This window comes from Salvelinus namaycush, chromosome 23, assembly GCF_016432855.1.
Source record: "Salvelinus namaycush isolate Seneca chromosome 23, SaNama_1.0, whole genome shotgun sequence".
In the NCBI taxonomy this organism is placed as follows: domain Eukaryota; kingdom Metazoa; phylum Chordata; class Actinopteri; order Salmoniformes; family Salmonidae; genus Salvelinus; species Salvelinus namaycush.
The window spans coordinates 35741974-35754334 of NC_052329.1; the positions used below are offsets into that span (position 1 = coordinate 35741974).

At 42.6% G+C, this 12361-nt stretch overlaps 1 protein-coding gene across 1 annotated transcript in view; it reads left to right on the forward strand.

Annotated features, from left to right (window-relative positions):
• Nucleotides 1–2317, forward strand: part of LOC120018975 (RNA-binding protein Nova-1-like) — a 46977-nt gene extending 44660 nt beyond the window's left edge. The window contains exon 4 of the mRNA XM_038962183.1: nucleotides 1274–2317. Coding sequence (XP_038818111.1) covers nucleotides 1274–2302 — 1029 coding nt within the window. The 3' untranslated portion in view covers nucleotides 2303–2317. The remainder of the gene's footprint in view (nucleotides 1–1273) is intronic.
• The last annotated feature ends 10044 nt before the right edge of the window (nucleotides 2318–12361 follow it).

Genomic DNA, 12361 nt, shown 5'->3' on the forward strand with positions numbered 1-12361 from the left:
CCTGTACACACACACACACACACACACACACACACACACACACACACACACACACACACACACACACACACACACACACACACACACACACACACACACACACACACACACACACACACACACACACAATGTCTCTCTCTCTCCCTCTCTCTCTTTGTTCCTTCCTTTCTTTGGCTTGTCCTCCAACCAACACTCACTTGCTTTTCTTTTGCCATTTTTGTAAAATATATTGAAAGAATAGTTTTGTAACTGTTTCCACGTTGTATGATATGGACATATTGTAGGTAACCTGTAAGACTTTAGAACAGAAACTCCTCTCATGTATCATCCTTACCTAGGAGGTTTATTCAGAACATTGTATGACTTGCTTTGGTGCAAAACTACCCTTGTTCAAAATACCACTACAGTACATTTAACGATCATAATAAATCATTTGTGGTCCTTATCAAGTACATATCAAGTACTGTCCTTATTAAGATATATATCTGGCAGCTTTTCTCTAAAGTTGTACGACAAAGGACAGTGAATGCGTGAATAGGTTTCAATATGGGTGTTTATGTGAGAATGAATACTGTTAATACATTACATAGTATACACATAGTTGTATGGAGAATTGTTTAGTGTGTATGTGTGCGTGCACGCTTGTGTGAATTTGGGGGGGGGGTCTAGTTGCTACGCATCGCTTCGACTCCCTTTCAGTACCCCTTGAATGCTGGAGCTGTGTTTCCAAGGTAACACTGACCCCTGGGAGTAGATGCTTTTCACCAGGAGCCTCTTTATAACCACAGATTCACAGTTCGGAAACAAAGAGAAAAAATACACTCTTCCTCTCTCCCTTTCTTTCCAGAAACGACTCTCTCTGTCAATGTTATAATGTTTGGTCGAAGGAGTAAAAACAACTCACTCTTATTTTCCCCCTATGCTACGCCATAAAAAAAATATTTTGAGTGTATCCCCCTTTCTGTGTTTTTATTCCCTTTTGCTAGCCCCCTCTATTTCAAGCTCGATTCACTCTCTATTTCTCTGTCTGTCAGGTATTTCTAACATATATTCCCTATTTTCACTCTTTGTTGGTTATCTTACGTCCTTCTCCATTGTTCCGGGTTATTTCAAGTTCTTATCTTGGTTATCTCTTTTCTTCCATTCCCTCGCCCAGTCCCTTCCTCTATTCAATTGATATCACACTTCTGTCATGTGGAGATACAATGTTAAAGCAGTGTGAAATCAGTGCGGTAACCATCTCTATGTCCTCTCTCTCTGCTCTTCTCCCCAGGCCAAGCTGATAGTACCAAACAGCACAGCAGGTCTGATCATTGGTAAAGGTGGAGCCACAGTCAAGGCCGTCATGGAGCAGTCGGGCGCCTGGGTGCAGCTCTCCCAAAAACCAGAGGGCATCAACCTGCAGGAGCGCGTGGTCACCATTAGCGGAGAGCCCGAGCAGAACCGTAAAGCCGTGGAGATCATCGTTCAGAAGATCCAAGAGGACCCCCAGAGCAGCAGCTGCCTCAACATCAGCTACTCCAACATCTCTGGCCCTGTGGCCAACTCCAACCCCACCGGCTCCCCCTACGCCAACTCAGCCGAGGTGAACCCCGCTGCTGCTGCTGCTGCCGCTGCCACAGCCTCCAGCCTCCTGGGTCAGGCCACCATGCAGAGTATGGGCGGCTTCCCCACCACCATGGGTCCCAGCTTCTCAGGCAACGACCTCTTGACCATCACCTCTGCCCTCAACACGTTAGCCAGCTACGGCTACAACACCAACTCCCTGGGCCTGGGGCTCAACCCCGCCGCAGCCTCAGGAGTCCTGGCCGCCGTAGCGGCTAGCGCTAACCCCGCCGCGGCTGCCGCTGCTAACCTCCTGGCGTCCTACGCCAGCGATGCCTCCACCAGCGCAAGCCACCAGGCCGCCTCCCTGGGAGGTTTCACCCTGGGCTCGCTGGCCGCGGCCACGGGGGCCACCAACGGCTACCTGAGTGCCTCATCCCCGCTGATGGCACAATCCCTGATGGCCACTGAGAAGCAGATGCAGGAGGGGGCCAAGGACGTGGTGGAGATCGCTGTTCCCGAAAACCTGGTAGGAGCCATCTTGGGGAAAGGAGGGAAAACACTAGTGGAGTACCAGGAGCTGACTGGAGCCCGGATCCAGATCTCCAAAAAGGGAGAGTTCATTCCCGGCACCCGGAACCGTAAAGTTACGATAACCGGCTCTCCGGCGTCAACGCAGGCAGCTCAGTATCTGATCAGCCAACGGATCACGTATGAGCAGGGTGTGCGCGCCACCAACCCACAGAAGGTGGGCTAGAAAATGAGAATGGAAAGGAAGAAAACGAGTGGGGGCTTGGGGAGGAATGCAAAGTGAGAGAGAAAGGGAGAGGAGAGCAAGAATGCTGGAAGGAATCGTCCACCCGTTTTTTGGTGTTTCAGTATTCAAAAAATTATGAGACGCAAAAATTCGCTCGGGGAGAGAGGAGAAAGTGTAACGCGGAAAACAAAGGAAAATAAGGTGTAAAATGTAAATACGGTTTTATTACTTAAGTCTTGATGTTTCGGGATTTTTTGTTTGTTTTGTTTTCTAGTTCTTTTGTTTTTTGTTTGTTTGTGTATTCTCCGGACAGTGGTGAATGCGATTTTAAACTGGCATGCTGCCGCGCTGCAGTTTGGAAAAGGGGGGCGGTGGGGGTACTGGGGGCCGACCCCCATGGAATCAGCCCCACCCCCACCCCCATTCCTGTGTAGCTCACTGATGTTTTTCTTCAGATTTGCCTTCAATTTCAATTTGCCCCTTACCCTGCCCCCCACTTTTCGCCCTCCCCCTACAAGGGTCTGATAAGACTGCAAACCAGTGCTTGGTTAGAGATCTAAGGAAAATCCCTGTAGTTGATGACATCCCCCTCCATGCCCCGATCCCTCGCCCCTCTCCCAGCCACCCCCACTCTGGTTTGAGCAAAGGAGGGGATGGGAGAGATGTGCCCAAGGCTTCCACACATGGATTATCCTCGTATCCCTATAGCCTCGCGCCTTAGGTTCTGATTTAGCCAGATGCATGCTATGCCACGCTCCATATTTATATCCGGGATGCTCGTGTTTCGTATGTAGGACGAAGGCAGAGACGCATGGTGCATCTCATTGGGTCAGAATTCTAGCGTAGCGCAAGAGTACATATAGAGGTTGGGGCATTTTTCTCAACAAGGTTTGCAGTCTGATATTATGATTATTATTATGATTATTATCGATATCATCGTCATTATTTATTAATATGATTTCGCCCATAACGTTTTGGTATTTTCATTGTTTTTTAAATCTGTAAATTCAGGTTGACATGAATGTAAAGACTATTTTTGATTTGATTTGTTTAATTTAAGTGGATTTAATAACATGTCACATAGTGTAATATACAGTATGTCTTATTTAAGTCCAGTAAGAAATGGAGCATAAGCACCACTGCAGTGATGATGAAGAGTAAGGGTCACCTTTGATATCCAGTAAAGAGCAGGACAGCAAATATTCAATTTAAAACACACACACACACACACACACATCTTGTGCTGCCATTTCAGTGCTAAAAAGGGATTATAACATATCTCCATGGCAGATTACAGTGAAATCAAGCAGACTAGTCTCTACAGTATATACATACATAGCTGCAAAATGAAAATGCCACTTGCACAACAGGCCCAAGAGCACCGTTCACATTCTGGCTGGGACGAAGCGCTCTAATAACATCAACCCAAAGTTGTTTCAACGTTGTCTGAGCTCAGATGTCTCTCCTCCCTGCAGTTTAGCCTGTGTCCCTCAACATTGTGAAAAGCCAAAGTGTTGTTGGGACTGTAGGGCCATAGGCGTCTCCACTGAGATATCCAGCGAGCGCTGCTCTTCTGCCTGTGGCACTCTAACAACACTCTGTCTAGACAGGCCAGGCGAGAGACCAGGAACAGGGGCACTTAGAACCTAGAGGTGGTGACCCCGCCAGGATACGTACATACTACTGAAAAATACAAACACTGAAGATGAGAATGTTGATCTCACTAGGGTCCATGCAGTTTGCCAGGCCTTGTCTTGTTGCGAGCAGAGCTATTGAACGCAGTGCATATTTAGATGATGTTTTCCCTAATACTTGCTCTTATCAAGCAGTGTTCTTCTGTCCACGATGAACGGGGGGGATGTAACGTGCTACGGTCTGTTGGGCGTTAACTACAGCTAAGTCTAATGGTTGTGGGTTATTCTGCTTTTGGCCAACTGCAGGGACCTCCCACTACACGTTCCATGCAATGGATACTGCCCACTAACCTATAAGCTGCTATGATTTTGTTTGTTTTATCTTGTTTGTTTTTTTTCCCTTCAATCGGAGTACACTGAAGTTGATCTTAATGCACTGTGAAGTGTGGGGATCGTTTTCTCTGCCCATGAGGTCAGGGTTGTGTTCTGTAGGGAGCTTTGTCACAGGCGTATGCGTTATTATGTCAGGGAAATGTACGCATATGAAATACCAGGCGACTAATCATATCTCACGAACAGAACTCTATTCGCAATACAGTATCAGTTCTCAGTTAGATATGCAAGACAAGGAAAGAGTATTCATGTTTCTGAACACTACGTTGAAACCAGGATCCTGGATTGAGGCGTTGGATGTGCTTTGACTCAGTTTGGCAATGAAAGTAATGTGGTTGTAGAAACAGTCTCTAATTGGAGGACGGGATTGGGGAGGAGTGGCAAGTGCGCATGTTCAGCTTTTGCTATTCAAAGACAACAATAGTTGGAGGTATGTGGAGTTTTATCCCGATTTTGACAGGGTTGCTCTAATCGTCCAACTTCCCTTTTTCTATTTGCTGTTTTCACAAACAGTTGAAATTGATATATTCTGTTAGCCAACTGAAAATGGCTGGCTAACCTAAAATGTGATGACTTCTAAAATGCCAAAGGAGGAGGGGGGCACATTTTGCTCGACCCTAAACAATCTAACTTAGTCTGGTAAGGGAACCTATCTCCCCAATTGGACATTTAGACACTGTAATGTAAAGGAAATCTATCCAATGGTGGGCTCTCTCACTATGATTCAACATTGGGATGTTATCTCTGTTGTCTATTGGAGCGACAGTGAGCGCGTATCTCGACAGGTTGGTAAGGAGGCTTCTCTATTCCCATCTAATACCATCCACTCTCCTCACCCCCCAACCCTTGTACCGCCGTGCACCCCATTCTTACACATCAACCCAGAGCCCCCCTCTCACATCTCTCCATGGGTGATAATGTCTGGTGTTACGATGCATGTCTGCTTGACCTTCCAGACCACAACCACTCCAAAACAATGACTGTCTGAGTCTCCTGATGCTTTGAGGGTAGAGAGGACAGCGTCCCCTTGGTTGTAGAGCTGAGCATGAGAGACTAGTTAGTGACCATTTTGCCAGCAGCAGTGAGAACAAATTAGTAGGTGGCAGAGGAAGTAAGAAAGATAACCTGTAACCAGGCAACTAAGAGAGAAAGATACCAACTGATTTAATTCTGTCAATCCAATGGCCAGTGGTTTGAAACCATATTTTATGTTGTATGTTAACGACAGGAGTGAAAGCACTTTGCTACATTTGGAATGCATGGGCAGATACATACAGTACATTCATAAACACATTCACATAGATTGCGAGTAGAATAAGGGAAATACTGCTTGTTGAAGTCATGAAGAAATGACAGAGATTACTGGATATAAGCGATACTAAAACTGTGACAAATCAATGTGAACGAGATCAAATACAACAATATCAAATACCTGTAGTTGGAGATCACGAGAAGGTGCCAACAAAGTTTGTCAAAGGACGACTTTGTTATCTTTTTATCGAATTCAACAAAATGACCCCATGATGATGGGGTTTTAGGGCGTCCATTTTTGTTTGGTTTGTAATTTAGGGGATGTAGATAAAATGTGATGAGTACTGGAAGCAATATACGTAGTAGCATGTTGTCCTTGTATTGTCTTTTTATTCTGTCTGTTGTCAAAGCTTTGGATTTACCTAGATGTTAAATAGATTTACCTAATTACAACTTTTTTTAATTTGTGAAATTGCTGCTATTTAATAAGTGATGTACTAAAAATAAAGTTAAAACATATCTGATTGGTCGTTTAGCAGGATGTTGTAGTTCCCAGAGGTGTACTAAATGCTATACATGCTGATAAGATAATAATTACTGTAAAAACAAACTCAACAAATAAACCTGTGCCAAAATAGATCTTTAAAGACTGAAACTGAAAATGCGCGTGATTTTAAAAAACATTACATGAAAGGAAACATACTTTTATAAGGAAAAAAATGTGAAAAGTGCCAAATGAACCATATTTATAATTGTAAATAGAAGGGAATGGTACAAGAGACTTTTTTTGTGTGAGTAAAATCAATAAAAATAAAAAATAAGCTTTTTAGTTAAACCTTTTAATGCCCTCTTTACTACTATGTGACATAAAATAAGGGATTGTGAAGGAAGGGAGCCATCTTGTTAGCCAGTAATCCAAATTTCCTTGAATTCTACAGTACTTAGACTCCGGGGCCAGAAGAATCAACGTATAGATAGATTAGCATGGTTAATGATACACATGATATTAACATTCTTAATACAGCCTTTTATAGTTCTGAAAATGTATTTTGTGGAGATAGATGTTATCTTTTTTGCACGTCTATATTGCATGATATCAAAGTGAAGCGTGGACAAAAAAAATGGAAGAAACAAAAATTGTACAAAAAAAAATAGGCGGTGTGTTTTGTTCATTTTGAAGACAAATCTTTGCATGCCAACAATGGTAAAGCAATTTAATTTTCCTTGACACATTTTCAAACGTGTGTTGTTTTCACTGAAAACATGCAGGGACATAGTCCATTAGAGCAAGGCCACAGTGTAATTAGATTGTATGACTGGATGAGTATTTTGTGAGAACATTGTCTAGGCATCTAAACATTCTTAGAGAGATAGGAACAAACTTTTGATCAAACATGAAACAATTCGTTTTTTTTGCTGGATGTGCTTCTTTTACTAAAACTGCATTATTTAATTCCGGATCACATTTAATGCTTTTTACCATAGATACCGAGATATTGTCCACGAATGTACTCACCTCTGCATACGTTTGCATATCACTCTTCGATCATGACTTCAGGTCTTGAGTGTCCATGTGTTTTGTGTGAATAACTAACATCAGGTAGGCCAGATCTGGCCCTAGTGTCATTCTAACCATCTGTTTCCCCTTTTCGCTCCCTCTGAGCTTGATCTCTTGTCTTGATGTAAATATGCACTTTATATTTCTCATTTAGACAGATTTCTCATTTAAACCCCCATCTCCTGAAAGGAAACTAGAAAAAGTATTTTGAAGTGTCAAGCTAGGCCGTGTGTAGGCACCATGTTTTTTCACGCTCTGTTGCTGTTCAGCTTTGTATTTCTCAATTCCCCGGGTCTCTCTCCAGAATTTGGGACAAGGTGTGTTTTACTCTCTATTCAGTGAATTTGGTCTCATTACACGATTACACTTTCTACAACAAAAAGTTCTAGGGAGAGAAAAAAAGGACAAATATTGCCAATATTCCCCATGTTGTCCATTGCCCAACTGTCATTCAGTTTCACCATTAGACAACTGAGTGGTGTTGGCATGCTCAAAAAGGGATTGTAAATAACAAAAGCTGGTCAGCCACAAGAAAACATAGCTTTTCCTCATTTAACACAGGATTTTACCTTTTTGTATATTTCTGAAGCGTTCAATGGTCTAGAATAGTGTCAAAAAGGGACACTCAGTTTAAACTATAACCAAATTGACCTGTTCCTAGCGATGCCTCAGTTCCAATAGAATGTCAGCATGAGGTATACTGTATAGCCCTGTAGAGTAAGCTGAGATGGGGGTTTGTGCAATAGTGTAGTACCTTGCTGTGCATGTGCTATTGTCTGGCTCTTGTGTCTGTGAGTCTGCAGTAGGTCAGCATCATGGTGTCGTCCCTATGTTGCTGGGTGAACAGATCTGTTTTGTGATGTGCAGAGGAATGCAAACGTATGGTTCACCTGCTACAGGTGACATCATTGCTTTTCAGTGGGTGTGTGGCTACTAGTGCTCAACTCCAAAACCTCACAATGCCCCAACCCCCACCCTCCTCGCTCCCACCCGCACCCACCACCCTTAGCCAGACATTCACGGAACCCAGGGTCACACTCTTGAGCTTGTACCCCATCGAAGCACCAGCAATTTTAAACTGCATTTGTCATATCACTGTTCAGTTCCTTTTTATTGTTTTTCTGTTTCCTATTTGTACTACGCTCTCTAACCTAGACCAATTATAACAAAATGCCATTCATGTGTACCCTGTTTACTCCCCCTTTTCTCCTTTTTGCACTTTCACTGCCCTCCTTTTCCAACCACTCCCCCACACTTCTGCACCGATCCCGCCACACCACCAAACCCCCCTCCTCCTCCTCCTCCTCCTCCTCGAGTTTCTCCCGAGTGCCAAACAAAAACAGTACCATTCCAAACTTTTTTGAGTTTTCTTGTATGTTGGACATCCATTGGACGCACCCATGAAGCCAGCATGTTCCTCCATAACATGATGTCAGTCATGACGCCTCAACATTACCCAAAAGAAACAGATCCAAAACCCCCGAGCTAAAAGCAGACCTGGATTAACCCGGTAAAGGCTGGCTACCTCTCATAAACTGCTTTTCCTAATTCTCTATCATCTCTTCAACCTCCAGGACATCATTGATTGTGTGCCATAGTGTTGGGGGCACTTGTCACTCTCCTCACCCCCAAGTCTCTCCATTTGATTTCGATGGGAAAAATAAAAAATCCATTTCTAATGACGATTTTTTTTTCTTTAACATTAAACCACACTCAGAATGGTGTGAGGAGTGTAATCGTCAGCTGCGCAGCCATCCTCTTGTCTTCTGAACTTTGAACTTTTCACCCCTCATGAACTTTATTGACCTTCTTCCTCCCCTTCTATGTTCATCAAACTGTTTGGACTTAAATCTCCATTCCATCACCAAACCTATTTGAGACTGTGCAATTCTAGTTGAAATTATTTGATTTTTTTTGTTTGTTTCTTATCAGTGGGACAATTCACCGAGATAAAGAATGAAAAATCATCCACAAAAGAAATACAGACAAACAAACAAAACTAAACAACTGTTTCTCCACAATTTCATTTTTCTCTCATTGTAAATATTTTTGTCAGATTTTGTTGAGCTGTAAAGAGAGGCGTGTTCAACAGAATGGGGCCGGCAGCATAAAATCCACTTAGTGGAAAGAGGAAAAGAAAGGTGCACCTCATACATCTACTCGTTTGTTCTGCTACAGTAGCTTGTGGTCTTGACATTGGTGTGACCTGCTGTATTTGTTGTTGTTTATCGCCATGCTAGCTCCAGTTAGATAAAAGGATATAAAAACGCAAAAGAGAATTAAGTTCTGGAGCTGAAAATCATCCTCATGATAGAATTGTTTACATTTGCTACCGTAGTTGTATTCGTTGGTGGTTTTGTTTCGCTTAGTGAGTTGTAGTTATTGTAATGCTTCGTAGTGTAAGAAGATATCAATGTGGAGAACTTGCTGGATTCAGCACCTTACACTAAATGTAGGACACACAAGACTAGGGGGAAAAAACGTGTCGCTCCCAAACCACAAAAAGGAAGTTGAGGCCTCTTTAGTGCAATAGAGTTACTGTGGTTTACATGATAGAAGTGATATAGTTTATAATTACGATTATGTTAATTAGGCATATTGTAGGTAGGCATTGGTGAATATAAATGTCAACACTAAGGTGCCCGTAGTGCCAACTGAGACATATCTCTCTCAGTGAGTTTAGTAGAGTTAACCTGACTGAAAGTATTCATTTGACACAGCTAGACTGGACTGACCATATCATTGCTTAGCTTTGTGCTCCACTCACAAAGTTTTATGCTGCCAGCCTCATTTTCTGGTAACACTTCATGAGCTATTTATTTTCAACCTATAATATACTATTAATAAATTACAAGACAACAAGAAAAAGGGAATGACTGGAAAGGTGAATTATTGTTTTGTTTTTTAGTATTTTAGTGGTTGCTTTTAACACCATTCATTAACTGACTTAAAGAGTATTGAATATTTAATGTAATTGTAGCATTGTGTTTGTAAAAAAAAAAAGAAAAAAAAGTAGTGAGTTGTGTTTATTGACTTGTGGATTACCAGTGAAGTCGGCAATCTAGTGCTAATATATATTTCATCTTTTTTTAAGGATTATTCTTTTCCGACAGCAACAACAGTCATTATAAATGTTCATTTTAGCATCACCTGTCTTCTGTTGTCTTATTCTTCACCTCCCACTACACTCAGTCTCATCCAAGTAACACATTGCAAGTTTGTGCCTGAAACCATGTGCTCGGTCTGGGGGCGGGGCCATATGGTATGAGCGACGTGTGTGTGTGTGTGTGTGTGTGTGTGTGTGTGTGTGTGTGTGTGTGTGTGTGTGTGTGTGTGTGTGTGTGTGTGTGTGTGTGTGTGTGTGTGTGTGTGTGTGTGTGTGTGTGTGTGTGTGTGTGTGTGTGTGAATGGAAAGGCTGCTGTCTGAGCCTTGGTGGGTGGGTGTTCTGTCCAATGTCCACCAAAGCTAAAACCTGGAGGGCTTCCATTCACCAATGGAATCCCCTGACGTTATAGCTGGAACTTCATCATGTGACCTGAGTCGACTCTATCGTTCATAACCCTCCCACCCAACCACTCTCCACCACTACCCTATCCCTGAGTCATCCCTTACCACACGCCAGCACCATGTGATGTTCTCCATCGATAACATACTACTCGACCAGATCCACATTAACATGTCTCCTCCATGTTTCCAAAAGGAGCGCGTTGCCAGTCAACCTGCTTCCCACATGATACTCAACCATCCTCTCTAGCTGCCGGAGCCAGGCCAATCAGAAAACGATTTGTCTAAAAACAAGAGGATAGAGAGAAAGAGAAATAGTGATTCTCAGGGTGTCTCCTTGATCTACCTTTATGATTTCTATGGAGCCCAAAGACGACGATGATTTCCATGTTCATGGAATGGTTGCTTAGCAATTATTCCGAGGGATGATATGCACCTACTTAAAGGAGCGTGCACATACTGTATTGTTTACAACCTAAATGAGACCAACGCTGTTGAAAAAGAATGTGTAGGACAAAAACAAATTCCGTATTGCTAAATGATGACATTTCAACGACAATTTTTGTGACATTAGTTCATGTAATTATGAGTCATTGCATGGTACTATTTTTTGCAATGAAAATATATTTTTTTGAACTGTTAGAATGGATGGTACATTGTCAAATTCGTGCAACATTTAGACGCTAATAATAAAACAAATGTTGGTGTCAGTGTTAATGTCACCATGAGGAGAGGTTTTGGACCAATGAATGCCAAAATGTTGTAAAGGTTTTGTTCATTTGTACATGGTAATAATGGGTCAAATAAACCATTGAAGCTAATTGTCAGGTAGACATCATTAGTCTTACTAATTAATTCATCAAGGCCCACACATTGGTTTACCACGTTAATACTCAAAGAGGTGCTTGGAAAACAGTTGATATTGGACAGAATACAAGTATTACTATAACCAAACCCCAAAAGAGGTAAGTTAAACACCCCCTACTCCTGTAATACAATGTGCATCTGATATTGTGGTGTTTCACAAACACACGTTTACCCCAGGCAGAAAGTATATTTCAAGAGGATTTAGGAGGACATGAAGGACAATGTTGGACATGCCCATGTTTTTGTTGAACGAGCATCAGGAAATCAGGAGTGTTGCAGCATAGCAATCAGAGGTTATGAAACGCTCTGAAGGGGTGGGACTCCTCTCACCTCATCCAGTACACCCAATACATTAGAAATGACACAATCAAGATGTTGCTCTTTGACATTCTCATCCTCCCACTATCACTGTGCACCAACCAGTTCATCCAACCAGCAAACACCACCCCCACATTCACCATGTCTCCAAAACCAACCTATCCGGACCTGCGGATTTAGGCAGATCCAAGCAACTTCTGGCCAATGGGCTTAGACCTCTCCATGCATTGGCTATTGGTTTATTGACCTGCAGCACAGCAGAGTTTCCAGGCATATCAATATTCACAGCATGGTCTGAAAACCAAACCTGTCTCGCAAACCTTCTATACACTAAAGAAGTACCTCCAAGGTTCAGAATGAAGCAGAATTTATGGTTTACTGCACACACCTCCCACCGTTCGTAATGAGCCCCTGAGCTATGTGATAGAGCAATGTCAGAACTTTGATGTGCCTTTCGTTAGGCGCTACTGTAGATGTGTTTGTTTTGTCTCCTTGATAGCTTTGTAGTCATACCAGAACTTCAATGAACTGAA